The 19,415-nt window shown below is 54.3% G+C and overlaps 9 protein-coding genes across 9 annotated transcripts; 6 read left to right on the plus strand and 3 right to left on the minus strand.

The window, feature by feature from the left end:
- Nucleotides 1–103: 103 nt before the first annotated feature.
- On the plus strand, nucleotides 104–2,685 carry B0H65DRAFT_303195 (Chs5p-Arf1p-binding proteins-domain-containing protein). The gene is made up of 6 exons (XM_062823168.1): nucleotides 104–210; nucleotides 290–416; nucleotides 487–617; nucleotides 677–957; nucleotides 1,014–1,987; nucleotides 2,053–2,685. Exons 1-6 carry the CDS (start codon nucleotides 188–190, stop codon nucleotides 2,590–2,592), a joined length of 2,076 nt encoding a protein of 691 aa, XP_062678907.1. The 5' UTR covers nucleotides 104–187; the 3' UTR covers nucleotides 2,593–2,685.
- Nucleotides 2,686–3,264: 579 nt separating this feature from the next.
- B0H65DRAFT_303197 (NADP-dependent oxidoreductase domain-containing protein) lies at nucleotides 3,265–4,672 on the plus strand. Its single transcript, XM_062823169.1, has 3 exons — nucleotides 3,265–3,466; nucleotides 3,547–4,033; nucleotides 4,102–4,672. Exons 1-3 carry the CDS (start codon nucleotides 3,375–3,377, stop codon nucleotides 4,501–4,503), a joined length of 981 nt encoding a protein of 326 aa, XP_062678908.1. The 5' UTR covers nucleotides 3,265–3,374; the 3' UTR covers nucleotides 4,504–4,672.
- Nucleotides 4,673–4,840: 168 nt separating this feature from the next.
- B0H65DRAFT_433755 (HIT-like domain-containing protein) lies at nucleotides 4,841–5,536 on the minus strand (the record flags this gene model as incomplete). Its single annotated transcript, XM_062825090.1, has 1 exon — nucleotides 4,841–5,536. One exon carries the CDS (start codon nucleotides 5,534–5,536, stop codon nucleotides 4,841–4,843), a length of 696 nt encoding a protein of 231 aa, XP_062678909.1.
- Nucleotides 5,537–6,061: 525 nt separating this feature from the next.
- B0H65DRAFT_303199 (uncharacterized protein) lies at nucleotides 6,062–6,949 on the plus strand. The gene is made up of 2 exons (XM_062823170.1): nucleotides 6,062–6,599; nucleotides 6,683–6,949. The coding sequence occupies exons 1-2, from the start codon at nucleotides 6,397–6,399 to the stop codon at nucleotides 6,705–6,707; spliced, it is 228 nt and encodes a 75-aa protein (XP_062678910.1). The 5' UTR covers nucleotides 6,062–6,396; the 3' UTR covers nucleotides 6,708–6,949.
- A 145-nt stretch (nucleotides 6,950–7,094) lies between these two features.
- B0H65DRAFT_476791 (uncharacterized protein) lies at nucleotides 7,095–8,865 on the minus strand. The gene is made up of 2 exons (XM_062827391.1): nucleotides 8,475–8,865; nucleotides 7,095–8,397 (listed from the first exon to the last, which is right to left on the minus strand). The coding sequence occupies exons 1-2, from the start codon at nucleotides 8,545–8,547 to the stop codon at nucleotides 7,268–7,270; spliced, it is 1,203 nt and encodes a 400-aa protein (XP_062678911.1). The 5' UTR covers nucleotides 8,548–8,865; the 3' UTR covers nucleotides 7,095–7,267.
- A 590-nt stretch (nucleotides 8,866–9,455) lies between these two features.
- On the plus strand, nucleotides 9,456–11,447 carry B0H65DRAFT_303332 (uncharacterized protein). The gene has a single exon (XM_062823171.1). The coding sequence runs from the start codon at nucleotides 9,897–9,899 to the stop codon at nucleotides 11,187–11,189; it is 1,293 nt and encodes a 430-aa protein (XP_062678912.1). The 5' UTR covers nucleotides 9,456–9,896; the 3' UTR covers nucleotides 11,190–11,447.
- A 976-nt stretch (nucleotides 11,448–12,423) lies between these two features.
- On the plus strand, nucleotides 12,424–15,144 carry B0H65DRAFT_303441 (CwfJ C-terminus 2-domain-containing protein-like protein). Its single transcript, XM_062823174.1, has one exon. It carries the CDS (start codon nucleotides 12,554–12,556, stop codon nucleotides 14,843–14,845), a length of 2,292 nt encoding a protein of 763 aa, XP_062678913.1. The 5' UTR covers nucleotides 12,424–12,553; the 3' UTR covers nucleotides 14,846–15,144.
- Nucleotides 14,995–16,956, minus strand: B0H65DRAFT_303424 (ATP-dependent rRNA helicase rrp-3). Its single transcript, XM_062823173.1, has 3 exons — nucleotides 16,536–16,956; nucleotides 15,446–16,470; nucleotides 14,995–15,382 (listed from the first exon to the last, which is right to left on the minus strand). The coding sequence occupies exons 1-3, from the start codon at nucleotides 16,800–16,802 to the stop codon at nucleotides 15,145–15,147; spliced, it is 1,530 nt and encodes a 509-aa protein (XP_062678914.1). The 5' UTR covers nucleotides 16,803–16,956; the 3' UTR covers nucleotides 14,995–15,144.
- A 19-nt stretch (nucleotides 16,957–16,975) lies between these two features.
- Nucleotides 16,976–18,896, plus strand: B0H65DRAFT_303339 (Brix domain-containing protein). The gene is made up of 2 exons (XM_062823172.1): nucleotides 16,976–17,585; nucleotides 17,640–18,896. Exons 1-2 carry the CDS (start codon nucleotides 17,148–17,150, stop codon nucleotides 18,642–18,644), a joined length of 1,443 nt encoding a protein of 480 aa, XP_062678915.1. The 5' UTR covers nucleotides 16,976–17,147; the 3' UTR covers nucleotides 18,645–18,896.
- The last annotated feature ends 519 nt before the right edge of the window (nucleotides 18,897–19,415 follow it).

Below are 19,415 nucleotides of genomic sequence, written 5' to 3' on the forward strand. Positions count from 1 at the left end.
CAAAACAGCCCGCTGTGAATAGCTTCTTCCGTCATCTTCCCGTTTTCGTCCTGACCTTGGACGACCAACCGGGCGGCTGACTGTTTGTCGACGACGTATTTCGATAGCAACGGCAACTGCGCCGCCGGATTTGCTGTAAACCAAGCAACAACATCCCGCCGAAATCTGGCGGTTCATCGCCCTCACCATGGTTGCGCCAGCTGTCCCCGAGTTCGTGATGCCCGTTTCGAGTTACAGTCAACCCTTTGTCTTGTTTAGTTCGCCGAAGCTAACGTTTGATTGCGGACAGGATCACCGAAGAGATACTGCATGAAGCGGTTGACACTCGTACCGAGTCTCTGAGCTCTCTCAGGGAGCTTGGCCCCCCAGATCTCGTTCACCTTGTCAAGCAACCCCTGAAGAACCCCGGAAAGCACGTACGTACCAGTCTCTCCGACTTCTTTCATATACAACACGACAGCCATCGCTGACCCGCGGATCAATCAGTATGGTGTCTATCACCATGTCACCGGCGTCGACGCGTCTTCCTCGGCCAGTTTGGCGGCTTATATCAACACCCTGACCTACAAGGAGTTTGGTAATTCCGCCGCTGCCAAAACCGTCGAAGGCACTTATTGGTAATACCACTCTTTGGCCGACTGCGTCCTGAGCTGTCCCTAACAAATACTCATTCCAGCTGTTACAATGCCTTCTCCCGCGTCGACATGCGCGTACACGCCCCTTTCCCCGGCTCCGTAGAGAGTTACTGCGTCGACGAGCGGGGCGAAAAACGAAAGGCGACCGACGAACTTTGGCTGGAAACATACCTCTGCAGTGTTCTCCGCGCATACTCGTATGCCGACGATGGAAGCGGCGAGACAATCAGAAAGATCATGGGTGTCCGGCGCTTCAACCCAGTTACCGGCACCGAGACCGAACACAAGTTCCTCAGCGCTGCCGAGCAGCTCTTCTTTAGGGGTAACACTCCCCAGTTGTCCACTCTGCATAGACGCGATTTACTGACTCTCCTATAGGCTGGCAACTTGGGTCCGACTCCGTGGTGCAGGTGCCCAACAATGTCTCTAACCACTTGACAGCCGGCCTCCTAAAATATTTCTCAACAACAGGGCGCCATACTTCCGGTATCAATCTCTTTGAGAAGCTTCGGTCGCAAAACGTTGAAGTGGCTTCGCTCTTGGCAAAAGTGCTCTTCATGGGAAACGAGGAAGTGCAAGGAGTCCGTGTCTTGTACGAGGCCCTCAAGGAATCACCCATGGATTACGTGATGCTTGATGCCCAGGCCGAATTCCTTCTCAACAAGGCCGAAACTGCCCCAACTCCAGAGCTAAGGGAGGAAAGGCTACGCATGGCTCTCGGCTGTGCAGACCGAAGCACAATAGCCGCTCCCAGTGAGTTCGGCACTTGGGCAAGACTGGCTCAAGTCTACGTTGCCATGGAGGATTGGGAAAACGCCTTGACCATCCTTAACTCGTGTCCCATGTTCACATATCAGGACAAGGACGCGCCTGTCATGCCGGAACCAAAAGACGTAAACCTACCGACCCTCCCAGAGACAAGGTTGGACGAAATCGATAGCGAGCCAGATTCGAGGTTCTCTGAGCAGGTAGACCCAAGCCTGCTTGGTCTTCGCGCCGCTGCGTATCGGGGAACATTCAAGCAGGCATACAGCATTCTCACCGAGATGACTGCCAAGATTGGCTGGGATCAACTCCTCAAGATCAGAAGCAACGTGTTTGTTATGGAAGACGAGTATCGAAACGAGAAGCAGGAGCCTTCTTACCCTGCCAAGCGGAATGCTAGCACCGATGCCCTCCGTGGAACCCCGGATCATACTACCAACGGCGAAGCCGCCCCCAAGGAGGGTGCCGAAACTGAGGAGGTTGATGACGAGAAAAAGAATGCTACTTTGGCTGCTGAGCAAACGGAAGACCTGGAGAGACCTCCCAGCGCTATCGACCCAGAGGTAGTCCGCAAGGCCGAAGAAAACGTACGTCTCCAAGCTGATGCTTCTCTTTGGAAATTTACTCCGTATAAAATGCTAACATATGATAGGGTGATAACGAGGATCACTTCTCTCGTCTCAATAACAAGCGTCTATGTGAACGGTGGTTGGACAGCTTGTTTATGGTTCTTTACGAAGACCTGCGCGTATATACCATCTGGCGCACCCAGATGGCTCAGTACAGGGCGCAGAGTATGCAGTACAAGAAGTCGGCGGAAGAGTGGGAGATTCTCGGCAGTCTCGCTGAACGTCTACAGCATACGGACGAAGCGGTTGAGGCATACCGGGCGTGCTTGGGTCAGCGCTTCAGCCCCAAGGCTCTCACAGGTATTCTCAAGGTGTTCGAGAAGCAAAAGAGCACACGCGAGACTGTCGCCGCTCTTATCAGGTTGGTGACTTGGCAATATCGGTGGTACAGCGAATTCTCTCCCGAACTACTTCATACCATCCGGACACTCATCGAGGACGAGGGTGCTGTGAAGGTCAGGAGTATCATCCAGGCGACCAACCTGCCACAGAACGTGCTGGACTTGACGCATCATTATGCAGCGTTGTGTGCTACTTTCCGCAGCAGCGGGACCGACGGCTAGGTTGCTGGGGTCTGTTGCCGGTGTGCTGCTGATGAAGTGATGGCTGAGGGACGACCATACCCTCTACATGGTATGGACGTCTACATGGTATGGACGCTTACATGACGCCTATGGCCATGGAGAGCAATCAGAGCATAATTAGTATGAGAGCGAGTGTTATTATTAATAGAGAATTCGAGCGGCTTGATGAGAGAAGATAAGCACCAAAAATCCCAGGCGATCCTTTTTAGGGTCTTGCATCCGTGGACTGTCGATTGGCGTGAAAACACACCAGCTCATGGCGGTCCCCTTGAACTCCGAGGACGATTCCCAGCCCCGGTCATCGGGCCGGGCAACCCCGTCTTGGCCATGACGGGACCGGCCCCGGTTGGTCCCCATCCTCCACAAGGCGGCGTCCCCCTCCTTTTGGAGTTTGGCCCCCACTCCCCGGTTCACTCTCCGACCTTGGAACCTGCAGGAAGCTTGCTCTTTCTTTGTTACCTATCCCCGGAGGTGCGGGGCTATGGTACCTTACGGTGCCACCCTCGAGCCACCATCAACGTCATTAGAAGCGTGGGATAAAGAGGCCAAATTCGTTAGAGCCGGTTCGTAATACAAACAGGCACCAGAATGATGGAGAAGAATGCATTGGAACGGATAGGAATCGGCTCTCCGGCACCGTGCGTGGGAGGAGAAAGTGGGGGTTGACTAAGAGAGGGGTTCCTAGCTTTATAAACAATGTTGAACTTCCCTTCCGAAGACATCTTTGACTCTCAATCATCCAAAACTTTCTGTTGTCTTTCATGTTACCTGTCTCACGCGGAATTCCAAAGATACAGAACATCACAAATTCCACCAGACACTTTTTCACCAAATCAAACACCATGGCTCCTCTGTAAGTACCTTTACTTTGGTGATGAAGTGTCAGGAGCAACCCCCTTGAAGAGGTTCACGCGAACTTACAATTGTCAACAGCACCAAGACTTTCAAGCTTAACACGGGCGCCGAGATTCCCGCCGTTGGCCTCGGCACTTGGCAGTCCCCGCCCGGTCAGGTCGAGAAGGCCGTCGAGGTCGCCCTACGTGCCGGATATAGGCACATCGATACCGCGTATGCCTACGGCAACGAGAAGGAGGTCGGCCAAGGCATTAAGGCCTCGGGCGTTCCCCGCGAGAAGATCTGGCTTACCACTAAGCTGGACAACGACTGGCACAAGCACGTCGCCGAGGCCATCGATACCTCGCTCAAGAATCTCGATACCCCCTATGTCGATCTCTACCTGATGCACTGGCCCGCCAGTCTTGACAAGCAGAACCCCAAGCAGGTGTACAAGGACTGGGACTTTGTGGATACCTGGCGCGAGATGCAGAAGCTGCTTGACACCGGCAAGGTCAAGAACATTGGTGTGAGCAACTTTGGAGTCAAGAACATGGAGAAGCTTTTGAGCGCCGAGAGCACCAAGGTAAGCAAGATCATGCTCCTCCCCTGGAGTGTTGTGAATTGATGAGGTCCTGACATATCGAATTACAGATTGTCCCCGCCGTCAACCAGATCGAGCTCCACCCTGGTAACCCTTCCCCTAACCTCGTCAAGTACTGCACGTCCAAGGGCATCCACTGCTCCGGCTACTCCCCTCTCGGCAGCAGCGACTCGCCGCTCTACTCGCTTGATAGCCTCGCCAAGATCGCCGGGTCTAAGGGCAAGACTGTGCAGCAGGTCCTCCTCCAGTGGGGTGTCCAGAAGGGCTGGAGTGTGCTCCCCAAGAGCGTCACTGAGGAGCGTATCAAGGCCAACATTGACCTCGATGGCTGGAGCTTGACCGATGAGGAGATTGCTCAGATTGATGAGGTTCACAAGACGCACAGCTTTAAGGTCTGCGGCGATAGCTGGTTGCCTGTTAAGATCTTCTTCGGTCCTGGTGACAGCGATTAAATGCCATGTACCTTTCGACCGAGGGGTTGTGTCGGCGAGAGGAAACCATTAGTTAGAAAAAAATAATGAATAATGACCCTTCTCCAGAAAATGCTCAAGAGTAATGAGATATGACACCCATACCCCACGCGCGCTCTTCCCATAGCTGGCTATGCTCTGTGACCAAACATCTGTGACATCCGTTCCGCCCAACCTTTAAAAACAACATTGACACCGAATCGGTACCGCAAGCTTTCAAACTCCAAGCCAAAACTCTCAGCCCAAGCCAGACCATATCACCGACTCATCGCCCACCCATAATCCAACCAGTCCAGATCCCCCCCAAAGAAAGCCAACCCTACAACTTCCCCCTCAACCCCCGTTTCCTCTCCGCCTCCTCCTCCTCCCTCACCACCTCCCTCACCTCCCCCCTGATCCTCTCCGCCAACCCCTCCCCCTCCTCCTCATCCAAATCCTCCCTCTTCCCCCTCCCAAACATCGTACTCGTAAACCTCTCAGCCTCCCTCAGCCCCGGTCTGGGAATGACATGAAAATGCATATGCTCCACCACCTGCGCCGCCGCCGCCCCGTTATTCTGCACCACGTTCCAATCTTTGATCCCCGTCGCCCGCGTCACCGCCTCCGAAAGGATCCGTAAGTAACGGCCTAGCTCGGCGGCTTCATCGGGAAGAACGTCGGTTAGTTTGGCGGCGTGCCGACGCGGGCAGAGGAGAAGGTGGCCGGGGGAGAGGGGCATGATGTCGAGGAAGGCGATCAGCAGGGGGGTGGAGAGGAGGAGGAAGGTTTGTGGCTGGGGGGAGGTGGAGGTTGTGGGGGGGAAAGGGGTAGGAGGGGAGGTGGGCGGGTATGGGGGGAAGGTCGAGGAGATGTGGCAGAAGGGACAGTTGGGTTGGGTGTCGGAGTCGTTGCTGGTGTTGCTGGTCTTGGTCTTGGAGGCGGGAAGGCCGGGGTCGAAGGTGTTGGCGTCGGGAACGATAGAGGTTGGGGCTGGTGTTGCTGGGGGTTTCTTGTCGGTTCCTCTTGAGGAAGCCATGGTTGCGGTGTGGTTCGGCGTAGAACGTAGTGATGTGTTTAAATAGATGTGTATGTTGAAGAGGTGATAACTGAATTTGAAGTGAAGAGAGACTCAAGAGAGGACTCAACAAGTGCTGGCAGAAGTGTAAGGTACTCTACGTATGTGATGCCGAAAATGATTGTTTGCTGAATGCCGTGCGCCGGAACCAATGCAACAGAAAGTCAAAAAGGAAGAGAACGCCTTTTCTCCGTGACAAATCCAGAAACGAAACGCCGCTGGTGACTCTTTGTGTATGACTTCAAACTGATGAGTTGTGAAGAAAGCGGGATTCGGGACGAAAGGCCCGGGGATCTGAAAGACAATGTGCCCGGCCCGTTCCCACCTGTGCATCACCTCCGCTTGCCGGCGGGACCAGACCCGGCCCATCGCAGGGCACCGCTGGAAACAACCTCGGCCTCCAAACTCCACCGAAAACGTGGGGGAATTGTGCCTGCCGCGTTGACAGCTACCCACAGAGGAGTGGATACCTTTTGACAGGGGCAAGTGCATTCCCACGCGACGCAGCGAATCTTTGTCACCTTTCCGCTTTGTCAAAGTTTGGAACTTTCTGCCTCAGCGTCCCGCCTTTTTTTCCCTCCATCGATTCGTTGTCGCGTCGTCCGCAACAGTGAACTATAGCGCCCGTCCCTCCCGTCGCAAACCACCACTCCACCAGTAATCATCAATCATCACGACAACATCACCCATCTCATCCATCGTCTCAACATCGTCGACGCCTCGAGAAACTTTATCTTTACAACCAACGCCATCCATCCAAACCAATTAACCCGACGATAGGCAAACCCAATCTACAAACAACTCCTGCCCAAAAACACAAAATGTCTTCCCGCGAGCAATACCAAGTCCCCAACTCCCAGGGCTTCACCACCGGAGCCTCCAACAACGACGGCAACAGCGGCGGCAGCAGCGTCATGTGGTACACGTGCGGCGACTGCGCGGTGCGCGTGCCGCTCGAGAAGGGCGCCCCCATCCGTTGCCAGAAGTGCGGTGCGCGCGTCTTGTATAAGGAGCGCACCAAGAGGTACGTTTTGTCCGGTTTGGCTTTGATGGAAGGATCTGAGAAGGCGGGAGGGAAACAGTGTGCTAACGGTTTGGGTGTTATAGAATGGTCCAGTTCGAGGCTCGCTAGATTGTTTCCATTCGACTTGTAGCAAAAGGAAGAGGGGGTCGTGGTCTTCTCGATACCGAGCTGAAGTTCCCGTCGTGCCGGAGCCGGCTGGGACGTCCTTAATGCTAGAGGACAGGAGCCGGACTAGGCAAGGAAAGACGGGAACGTTTGTGGGTGGAAGCTGGGCTACGAAGGCTCAAACTGCCGACATCTTGGTGTAACTTCATACCTTGAGGGGCAGTCATGATACGGCTCAGCTTAACCCTATGGCTCGATGTGATCAGAAGAGGGAAGATATCATATTCATCACAATATCATGATGGCGGCGTTCTGGGAAATATCGGTAGACTTGTGGGAATTCATACAAAGAAAGCATTGCTTTTTTTCATCATCACCATCAAACATCATCATAGATCTGTTCTGCATCGCTTTCGATTATTGATCATGTTTTTGCCACCTAAAATATTGGTATGGTATCATTCTAAAAACGCCGGTTGTATGCTAAATCTCCTTCCCTCTGTATCTCTTTTCGTCGCCTTTGCTCCGCAAATCCTTTCCTGCATTGCAAATGACCAATCTCATCACCTCTGCTGGGTGTGGAGGTACTTTGCAAAACTTGCCTCCGCCATAACCGAGTCATCCTCGCCCTGCATGGCAGCGGCGTACCTCGCCTGCAGTCCCTCGCGGTCGTACTCGTCGTTCGGGTCGTCGCCATACTCCTCATCGCTGCTCTCCTCGTCCGTGCTCAACGGCTCGGGGGCTTCTCCATCATTGACATCACCAACTGTGACATCGCCCGCCGCATCGCCCATCGACATTCCCTTCATCATCTTGTTGAGTTCCCTCTCCCTAGCCTTCTTCTTGTTCTCCTCCCTCTCTTCGCGCCTCCTCTCGAGCTCGGGTTGATAATCGCGCTTGAACTCCTCTGCCTTCTCCTGCACCGCGGCAAAGAACTCGTCAATGCCCGTTCCGTACAACGAACTGACGCCGACAACGCTAAGGTGTGCGTAAAACTCCTCCAACATCAAACTCATGCTGTTCAGCAGCGAGCCCATGTATCCGCTGCCCGACCCCATGCCATCGCCGCTGCCCTCCGCTCCGCCAAACGCGTTGTTGGTCTCGTCCTCCTGCAGCGCAGCCTGGAAAGCATCGTAGTCGGTCATCCACTCTTTGGCAAAGGCCGGATCCTTGACATCCGACTTGTTGAACACCAGAATCATGGGCAGCTTGGTCTTGTAAAGGATACTGCAGGCGTAAAGCATGTTGCTCATGAAGGTCGACGTCGAGCTCGTCCGCGGCGTGTCGATGATGTATGCGATGACGGTGGGGAAAGAGGAAGCGAGCGACTCGAGGAGGATCTGGCCCGACGCGGACCAGACGAACACCTCAATCTGGCCGGGCGTGTCGACGAGGATGTGCTTGATGGGCGTGTGCGACGGGTCGTCGGGCTTGGGCGCCGTGCGCTTCTCGAGCAGGCCGAGGACCTGGTCGACTTTTGTGGCGAAGAGGTTCAGGGATGTGAGAATGCCGCCGTTGGGTCCGAGGTTGTACTGCTTCATCACCTCCTTGTAGTTGACCGAGTCGCGGATGTCGATGTTGCTCTCGAAGGGCGAGTGGGTGACTGCTGGGTCGAGGTTGATAACATAAGGAGGCTCCTTCTTTCCATGGAGATGGGCGTTGATTTGTTGCATAAAGGTCGTCTTTCCGGATCCTGGAGGGTATGGTCAGTTGGATGATTTCGCCAGTAGTTGGGGAAGCTCAGAACATGACGAGCAGGCATAGACTTACCTGCCATGCCAACGCAGACGATGGCAACAGGCTGGTCAGCCTTAGCGGCAGACGATGCCGAAGTCGAAGCCATTGTGTGACAACTAGGTGCGGGTGTGGGAGATTGTTTGATGATTTCTGTGTTATCTGTCGGGTAAAATGGAAGTTGTTGCAGATTTCAGTTTGCGCCGGAGATGGTGTTGTAGTTCCGGGAAGAAAGTTTGACGGATGTCGTAAAAGCGGCGGGGTCACTAAAGATTGGTCGCAGGTGGTTACGACGGGGTTGTCCGGGGGCCGTAGAGGGGCAACGCCGCAAAAAAAGTCCATCGATAGCGGGCGGAAAGGTTTCCATCAACGAACATGGGTGGGGTGGGTGAGTCTTGGCACTTTTGTTTCTCCAAGTGAAATGACTTTGGAACCTCGACTTTGAGTCTCTTTTCTCCTTCCTTTCACCCATCCATCTTCTCACACGTCTTTCACTCTGTCTTCATGTTCCTCGACATCCAATCCATATCCGGCCGGCCCGCATCTCATTCTTCATCTTTACTAATCTGAACTAAATCCGCTCGCGACCTGGACCTGTTATCATGCACATATTAACAGCCCATACGGCATGCTTGACAGGTTCTTGTTTTCAGCCGAGCCGCTGTTAATCTACGAATATCACAGCCCTCAACCGCAGTAGTTAATCGACCTGGTAACCTCGCGGTCCCAACTCTTCAAGTTATACTCTGACATTATGGGTGCCTGGATATTTTAGGATCTCAACGGCCGGATGGAATAGCATTTGCCGCGGGCCGTCAAGGCCTACGAGCTTCGATCTCAAAGACTATTGTTCGAGGAGTTGTTCGAGTGGCAATTTCACTATGTTGAACGAGGATAGGCACTGAGGGAAAAGGCGTCTCACGTCATCTTCAGAAACGGTCAAAAACTACAGGCAGGATGCTGGCGGGGCAATTCACCAATGCCAATGACCGCTAACCATGTTAAGCGGATGGTGGTGGTCCCGCGCCGGGGAGTGGGCGCAGCCTCGGTGGCCTCTTATCGCGTCAAAACTCGTTAAAAACGGTGGGTGATGGGAGCTGGGTGGTGAAATAAGCCACAAACGTAAATGGGAAGATCCGTCTGTTCGGCACTACAGGAGGCAGTGTGGCCGGGGGACCAAGCGGCCATCCACGAGGTGCCGCTCCTGATACTCAGCCCTGCCAACCTGCCTCCTCCACGTTCTGTCCATTTTACCCCAAGCTGACCCCGTAAGATCCGTTGGGTTATCTCCCTCCCACTTCTTCTCTTGCTTCATCTCTCGTCCTACACCAGGACAAGATTCACCATTCGAGTTCTGCCAAATCCAAGCGACTCGCCGAATCCAGTCTTCGAAGACCAGCTACTACGCTCTCCTTACACCTCTATAGAGGTATATACACCTTCATTCATCGGTGTTACATGGCTGCTTTGCCCACCATGTTGCGCAAGAAGGAAGCCTTCACTGTCATCACGCCCATCCCTGGCTTCATCCCTCGACAGTTGGCCATCGACATCCTTCATTCTCATTCTGAAGTCATCACTCTCAACCCGCTTGTCCTCGACCACAAGCCCATCGCGGCCCCTCAAAATGCAGAGACAGACGAGTATTATGCGACATGGTACGAGATCACCGAACGAGTCACGCTTGTGCCTGGAATTGGGAGGATGGGGGCTACGACCATCAAGTTCAACGGCTGCTTTCATGACATGCCATGGGGTCTTCAGACTCACATATACGCCCCCATGAACGTTGACCTACGCAACACCTATCGTATCGCCGGTAATCAGCCAAACTACGAGCCTCCAGAGCCGCTTGAGATGGGATTGTCAGCTCTTGGGGCACCCTCGGATGGACTATATCTTCGTGAGGATATTGAGATCAAGTGCAGTCGCACTGTTATGAGCTTTGTCAAGTCGCAAACGAAGAAGGCGGGTGGGGAAATGGTGAGACGCATCATCAAGAAGGCCGAGTTACTGGATGCTGGCGTGCTTCGGGCTATGATCGAAGACGGGAAGCTGAAGACGTTCAACCCGGCCGACAAGAGGAATACGGTCCGACGATCGGCTGTGCAGTCTCCAGGCCCTCAGTTTTCGCCTACATTTGCCAGCTCGTCGGTCTCTGGTACACCACCTCACTCTCCACCACCTCAGTCTCCCGGCATTCCCTACCAGATCCCGCGACCGTTGTCTGCTACTCCCAGTCAACACCGGCCAAGTACCTCTGGATCCTACCAGCGTCCAAACAGCCATGGCAAGGCACCCGCTGCTTTCGGCTACGGAACGCCAAATGGACCGCAGGAGCTGCCTAACACCAACCCTGAACCGGTCTCGATTGGTCCGATCGAGATGCCAGGCGACTTCTACCACGCACCATCAAACCTTCAGCCCCAATCTCAGCCATCTTCCAACCGCAATTCCAATCAGTCGTACACGTCCGACAGGCCACAAGCAAGCCCGAACCCATCGTCACACAGCGGTTTCCCGTCTCCAGGTCTGGACAAGAACTTCGGACTACAAACCCACCAGGAAACATCTGAGGAGCACAGGGAAGAGGCTCTGAAGAAACTAGACCCGCGTATCCCGCACCCGTCTCACTACGCTCCGTATAACCCAGCGGATTACGGACCCGTGGACCCGCTGAAAGTTCCTGGTAACCAGTATGGTCGTGGTCCACAGGCTCAACAGCTGTATAAAAACACATATACACGTTGATGAGAAACATGGGCGCATTTGGTGAGATTTGTCAATGTGGCTTAATATTTGAAGACAGACAGGTACACGGTCATGTGGAGGTTTTTGGAAGTTTTTATACCCCTTCGCTTTCTTCGCTGGTTTTTTTTTATACAGACTTCTTGAGGTTTGGAATAGTTCAACAAAATAAAATAGGATTTTGGCATACAGGTCTGTTACGAAAGCACTTCAGCGCCCACAAATAAATCCATTGTAAGACTTCGCTTTGAAGACGACCAGTTGAGGGCATTGTCCCATTGTGCCCAACAAAAGTCCTCTCCAGCACTTCCAGGCAGCAAGATGACAGAATGGGTGTCACACCGGGCCAAGACGGCGGCCGCCCCACAGCGACCTGGCAGCTCTTGGTCTCGACCGTCGGGACCCGACCTGAACCTCATCTTGTTGTTGAAGTTTCTCTTCCTGTTATCTCCCGAAAACAATCATTATGTCAATGCTTATTGAGAACCGAGATCAAGGTAATTTTAATATTTGAGCGCATATCAACTTGAAACATAGGTGTATAAAAATGGATATGGGAGCATCATCGTGATATCAATAGTTGGCGGCACAGAAACTGGGCATCCGCATCCTTCCTATCACTCTGAAAACTACAAATGGCTTTTCGTGAAGCTAAGCTTAGGCTTCGTCCAGTCAACTTCCCGTTGCTTTCACATAAAAGCGTGCCGGGAGGCAACTTGTCCCATCTTTCGAGCACCGTTTCGCAGTTGTGTGATACAAACATTGGTGCAGCCGGTTGAAGACATCGTACCGGTGATAAAACGGTGAACTTCCAAAGTGAATTGACTAATATTTATAAAGCCTATTGAGCTCGACCTCCCTTGCATGTACAACGTAGCCCAACTGAGAACATGTTCGCTACGCTGAGTGTGCAGTCAACAGTGTATCGTGGTTGTTGTTGATTCGATCTGCTGGACTGTGATTGATACATGTCTTTGCCCACGCTCTAAGCCGAGCTTTGAGTTTATGATATATCAACAAAAAGGTGTCAGTTCCGATATATAGTAAGAGAAACGTTTCAAGTTATGACGCCAATACATCATCGCGGTTATGGGGAAGGTTGAGACAAGCTTGCCCAAAAGAAGTCCAACAAGTAGAAGTGCCGTGTTTGTTAATAAACGGGATGGAAGTGAGGTTGTTGATAACGATAAGCAGCCATGATAACACTACCCTTTCGGGTTAGCACCAGCAGCAATTGGCGCTTTTAAATGTCCCGATAAAATACGTCACTCCACTGCAGCGTCCTCCACAAACCATCAACCGTCAACTTGTCATGCAGTCGGCTTGACTGAACAACAACCAATTGCGCACAATCGAAATCTGCCAACATGGACAGCTTGGAAGACTTTGAGAAGCAGCTCGCTGCGGAAAGGGCGGAGCGTGAGCGCGCCAAGGAAAAGGAAGAACGACGCAAGCACAAACATCATCATCGCCGCGACAGATCATCAGACCGCGACCGCGACCGAGATCGCGAACGAGATGGAACTAGGGATAAGGACAGGGAGAGAGACAAAGACAGACACAGAGAGAGGGACAGTGACCGCCACCGATCACATCGATCTCGAGACGACGACGAGGAAGACGACAAGGATGGACACCGACACAAGCGATCGCGCCATTCGCGTGATGATGACCGCCACGAAGAGGAATCGCGACACCGTCACAGACACAGGGACCGGTCGAGAGACAGGGACAGAGACAGGGACAGGGACAGGGACAGGGAGCACAGAAGTGAACGTAGACACAACACCAAGGACACCAAAGACCTCAAACCAACAGACGCCAAAGAGGACCTGCCCTTGCCGGACGAGGAGAAGGCCCCCATGGACGTTGACAAGCCAGCACTTGTTCGCGACTCTTGGATGACAACACCATCTGCTATAGATGTCGATTACGTTCAACGAGGCAGAAAGAGAAGCCCATCGCCAAAGAAGGAAGAGCCGAAACGGGTTCTGCACGAGAGGGAGGTCAACAGAGGGTTAGCTGATATGGAGAACTGGTCCTTGCCGGTTGAGCGGGGTGTTGAGAGGGGGGAAGAACCTCCACGAAAGCGAGTGGTCAACTACACATTTTGTGACGAAGGATCACAATGGCGAATGACCAAGCTGAAGGCAGTCTACACAACGGCGGAACAGACGGGCAAGTCGGTTGAGGAGGTCGCCATCGAGCGTTTCGGAAGCCTGGAAGAATTCGATGAGGCCAGGGAGGAGAAGATTGAGGTGGACCGGAGGAAGCTCTACGGCGAGGGCTACGCTGGCAAAGAGAAGCCAACAGGCGAGTTACACGCAGAACGCATGGCAAAGACGCGCTTCCAGCAACCCGGATCCCCTAATCGCGACGACTCACCGCCGCCCACACAAGGCCTTGTCATTGAGGATCAACTACAAAAGGCGCCTCCCATCGACCAATCGACCCTCAACCGCATGCGCGCCGTCCTTATGAAAGCTAAGCTCCGCAAGGCACCCGAAGCCGCCAAGCTCGAGGAAGAATACGACGCCGCCATGGCCGCCTTCCAAGCCGGCAACGCCTTCCAAGCAGGCAGCGTCTCCGGCGCCGCCGTCGTCCTCGACGCCTCACACAACCGCATGCTAGCCGGGCCTCGCGGCGAGGTCGTAGCGGTAACCAACACCAAGCGGGGCCGCGAGCGGGGCACCGTGATCGAAAACGAAGACATGAGCATCGACGACATGGTGCGCGAAGAGCGGCGCACGCGCGGCCAAGCCGGCGGCGAAGGCCTCCGCCTAGCCGAGCGCATCGCCAAAGACGCCAAGTTCGACAACGACCTCGAGTACCTAGACGAAAACGCGGCCAAGCTGGCCAAGCGCGTGCACAAGAACGAGGCTTCGCTCAAGAACGTGGCCGTGGCCGAGTACAGGAAACTCAACCGGATCCTGGATACCTGTCCGCTCTGCCACCACGAAGAGCAACCCCCTCCCAAGAACCTGCCCGTGGCGCCCATCATCTCCCTCGCCACGCGCGTCTACCTGACCCTCCCGACCTCCCCCGAACTAACCGGCGCCGAAGGCGGCGCCTTAATCGTCCCCATCAGCCACCGCACCAACTTGCTCGAGTGCGACGACGACGAGTGGGAAGAAATCCGCAATTTCCAAAAGTCGCTCACGCGCCTCTACCACGAGCAAGGCCGCGAGGTGCTCTTCTACGAGAACGCGGCCGCTCCCGGACGGCGTTTGCACGCCGCCATGGTGGCCGTCCCCATGCCCTGGGACCTGGGCGATACCGCGCCCGCCTTCTTCCGGGAGGCGATGCTCTCGGCGGATGACGAGTGGGCGCAGCATAAGAAGGTGATTGATACGGGCAAGGCGGCACGCGAGGGCGGGATGGGCAAATTGGCGTTTAGGAGGAGTATCGCGAAGGAGATGCCGTATTTTCATGTGTGGTTTAATTTGGATGGGGGGTTGGGGCATGTGGTGGAGAATTCGGAGCGGTGGCCCAAGGGAGATTTGTTTGCGAGGGAGATCATTGGGGGGATGTTGGATGCTGAGCCGGATGTGATTAAGAGGCAGGGGAGGTGGTCGAGGGGGGATGAGCGGGTTGATGGGTTTAAGAAGAGGTGGAGGAAGTTTGACTGGACGAGGGTGTTGACTGAGGGGGGTTGTTGATCATGCCTTTCGGTGGTGGTTTTGATCAGTACTCTCTGTCCATCCATTTTATGGAATATTGGTATCGAAAGACTCAAGGGTATAACCGACATGGAATCCATCTAAATCCTAAACTAAAGGCACAAAGCGTTCTGCACCGAGCTCCCTTCAAGCCTCGGGGTATCTTCATATCGCAACATGTACTTCCAATACAACAAACATACTGTGCTCAACCGAACAGGTATTAGTTTCAACATTTTATCGTGTTTTTGTTCGCTTTTAACCAGAAAATCGCCCCGCTACATTAATGCCATGGATCCTTAACCCTCCTCGGCATCCATATGATCACGACCGCCACCCTGGCCGTTTCCGCGCTTCCGCTTGAGCAAGCCACCGTGCTTGCCTTGGTTCTCCATCAACGACTTCATCTCGTTCCTGGCATGGCGCTGGGCCTCCTCGACACGGGGCTTGAACACCATGACTTCGTCCTTCTCCAGAGGATACTCGTCGAGCTTGTGGCCGAGAGCAGCTTCGATACGGAGCCAAATTTCGAGATCACTACATCATGGTTAGGTTCATTGTTGCATGTAGAATATGGTGAAAACGGACGCAAAAACTTACTATTGTGTGACAATGCTGATAGCATGACCAGATTTGCCCGCACGAGCAGTACGACCGACACGATGGACGTAGGTCTTGGAGTCCTGGGGAAGATCGTGGTTGATGACGCAGTCCACGTTGGGGATATCGAGACCACGGGCAGCAACGTCGGTAGCAACGAGGATTTCGCGGGAACCGGCACGGAACTTGTTCAGGGCACCGAGACGAGAAGACTGCGAGAGACCGCCGTGGAGGGGGATGGCGCCCATGCCGAGGGTGCGGAGCAGGATCGCAATGCGCTGGGTTTCCAGCACGGTTCTCGTGAAGATGATGATGGTCTGGCCGGCGAACTCGTTGCAGAGGTAGACCAGGTAGGTGTCCTTGTGGATGTGCGGGATGAAGACGTAGTTGGACTTGAGCGTCGAGACGGTGGCGTACTTGTTGGAGGACACGCTGACCTTGAGGGGGTCCCGCAACGAGGCGCGCTGCAGAGACTCGACCTTGCTGGACATGGTGGCGGAGAAGAGGAAGGTCCGGCGCTCGCGGGGGAGGAACTTGAGGATCTTTTCGAGGATGGGACCGAAGTCCATGTCGAGCAGACGATCGGCTTCGTCCATGACCAGGTACTGCATGCTGCGCAGACTGAAGCCCTTGGTCTTCTCCAGGTGATCGAGCAGTCTACCGGGAGTCGCAACGATAACGTGGGGCTTCTTGCCGAGAGCAATCGCCTGTGTGACCATGTCCATACCACCCAAGATCAGAGCGCATCTTAGCGAGATCAAGCTACCGAGCGCTTCGAAAGCCTGGGCGATCTGGGCTGCCAGTTCTCTTGTGGGCGCGAGGACGAGGGCGAATAGAGGGGCCGGCTTGTCGAGGAGGGCTTGTAGGATGGGAAGGGCAAAGGCTGCTGTTTTACCGGAACCGGTCTCGGCAATACCAATGATATCGCGGTTTTGGAGGGCTAGGGGAATCGACTGTTCTTGAATGGGGGTCGGGTTCTTGTATCCGAGACGTTCGCAAGCTTCGCAGAGGGCGTCGACAATTCCCTGTGTAGGATATCAGTTAGCACTTTCGTAGCATTGACATGGACCGGGTTGACAAGTAAACATACAAGATCCTTGAAGGACTTCTTGACAGTCTCAACCTCCTCCTCCTGTTCCGGCGCATTGTCGAGAGTCGCCGAGTCTTCTTCTGTTGACTGCTCTGTTGGCTCTGGCGCATCTTGCTTCTTTTCCGTCTTCTCTGCCTTCTTGGTGGTGGACTTGTCCTTGGACTTATCCTTGAGCTTCTTCTCCTTCTTCAGCTCGGGGGCAGAAGGAGCAGCCGCCTTTTTGAGGGCGCTGGGCTCGTCAGAAATATTCCTCCGTTTTGTCGACATGATGGTTGGTGATAGTTATGGTGAATAATGGGGGTGGACCGACAGCGAAGGGCGCGAGGACTTCCCAGTGAACTTTTATGTCACTTTCCATTGATCTTCCCCAAATTTCCAGGCTTATCGTTGGCGGGTCCTGCACGATAAGCCCCGGCCCCACCGAAATTTTTGTCAGAACGGGCCATTGTCCCAAGCTTCTCCATCAGGGACGCCCATTGACATTTGCCTGCAATTCTGCACTGTTCGAGTCAGGTCTGCCAGTTCCAGACCTTTCAACTAAAACATCATCACCACCTCTTTCTTCACCACCCACATCACCCACCACAGACAACAACCACCACCACATTCACAATGGCCAGGAAAAGAGTCAAGAAGAGAACCCACGTTGGCGCCAAGAACCCCGTTTCTTCGGCGGCCCTCAACGGCCATGCCGACCGCAAGGACCCCAAGAGCATGGTCATTCGCATTGGCGCCGGCGAAGTGGGAACCAGCATCAGTCAATTGGCAACCGATGTCAGGAGAGTCATGGAGCCCGCAACTGCGACTAGATTAAAGGAGAGGAAGGCCAACAGATTGCGCGACTACGTTACCATGTGCGGCCCGCTGGGCGTCACACATCTTTTGCTCTTCTCCAGATCCGAGTCTGGAAACACCAACCTCAGACTTGCTATTGCTCCCCGAGGCCCTACATTCAACTTCAGAGTCGACAAGTACTCTCTCGCAAAAGATGTGCGGAGGGCGCAAAGGCACCCCAAGGGCGGCGGCAAGGAGTACCTCACTCCCCCATTGGTATGTTGCTGTCTGCACTTTCAACCTACTTTGTTTACTAACGGTGCAATCTAGTTGGTCATGAACAACTTCACAGATCCCAACGCCGACGCAAACTCCAAGGTCCCCAAGCACCTCGAATCCATCACGACGACCGCCTTCCAGTCCCTCTTCCCTCCCATCAACCCCCAGAAGACCCCTCTCAAGTCGATTCGCAGAGTATTACTTCTCAACCGCGAGAAGTCGCCCGAGAACGACGGTTCATTCATCATCAACTTCCGCCACTACGCCATCACAACAAAGGCCGTCGGCATGTCCAAGCCCCTTAGGCGGTTGAACGCCGCCGAGAAGCTCATCAAGTCCAAGAGCAGGAAAGGCGGCCTCCCGAACCTCGGCAAGCTCCGCGACATTTCAGAGTTCATGATCGGCGGAGAGGATGGCCAAGGCTACATGACGGACGGCACAAGCGGCAGCGAATACGACACCGACGCCGAGATCGAGATCCTGGACCAAGGCCCGAAGAAGGTCAAGAGCGCCAAGGCTCGGGCTGCCATTGCGGCGGTGGAGGCTGCTGAGGAGGAAGAGGAGGGCCACAACGACAACGTTGAGCGCAGGGCAGTAAAGCTGGTGGAGCTCGGACCTCGCATGCGGCTACGCATGACCAAGGTTGAGGAGGGCATCTGCTCAGGAAAGGTGTTGTGGCACGAGTATGTGCACAAGACCCAGGAGGAGATCAGGGAGCTCGAGAAGAAGTGGGAGCAGAAGAGGAGGGAGAAGGAGGCGCGCAGGAAGCAGCAGAAGGCCAACGTGGAGAAGAAGAAGGCCGAGAAGGCTGCTCACAGGAAGGCCACCGGCGGAAAGAGCAAGGACGAAAGCGACGACGAGGACGAGATGGACATGGACGACTACCCGTATGACAGCGATATGTACGACGACGGGTTTGACAGCGAGGGACTGGCTGGTGATGCTGAGGAGCAAGCCAATGCCAAGATGGAGCAGGACGGCGAGTGGGAGGACGAGGAGGAGGAGATTGCCAAGGAGGCACAGGCGAAAGGAAAGAAGAAGCCGGCTTTGAGATGATGGATGTGTTGTTGAAGTAGTGTACGTGGAGCACACCCGGTCTCCTTTTCATTTTTGTTCATATTTTCATGTCATGTTTTACGGTTAGCATATGCCCTCAACCACTGGGCCGGTATCTTGGGAATAGCCCTTCATCGGAAATAGTATTGGCGTTGATACCAAAGAGAGACATACACCAGGTTGTTCGAAGAAGGCCCCTAGCTCCAAGCAGCTTCATAGTATGAGACGGTCACTTACCTCGCTCAGCCTGGCCCCTCCCATCTTTATATCCCATCCCGCTGTCAACAACACTGTCAACACACCATCAACCGTCCGATCATCCTCACCGTGCCCTCCCTGACCCGCTCTCCACCACACCCACGATCTCAATAACACCCTCCTCCTGCCAAGTAAACCTTGGCAAGATTCACCAGATTCGCACCGGTCTGTGACGGTGCAACCCGTGGCTGCATCAACCATTAATCACCCCTCCAGGCCCTCCTAAAAGTTGATCAAAAAGGGCAATGGCACGACAGCAAAGGGTTGGGTTTCACGCCTCGGAGTACGCTAGTACGCTAGTACGTGTACAGAGGGGGGGGGAGGGGGGAAACAAAGGGAAGAGGACAAGATGTGATGGATTACTGTCCAGTGTCCACGTCCACAGCTGCTGCCGGTACCCTATGGCTATGAGGTGTCGTGGTGTCGTGGTGTCGTGGTTGACGTTCGGTGGGGGAATTGCTTCTTTCCTGACAGCACAACCAGACACCATTCACATCCTCGCCTACCTATGAT

The sequence above is a fragment of the Neurospora tetraspora genome, assembly GCF_033439725.1.
Source record: "Neurospora tetraspora strain CBS 560.94 chromosome Unknown B0H65scaffold_7, whole genome shotgun sequence".
NCBI lineage: Eukaryota > Fungi > Ascomycota > Sordariomycetes > Sordariales > Sordariaceae > Neurospora > Neurospora tetraspora.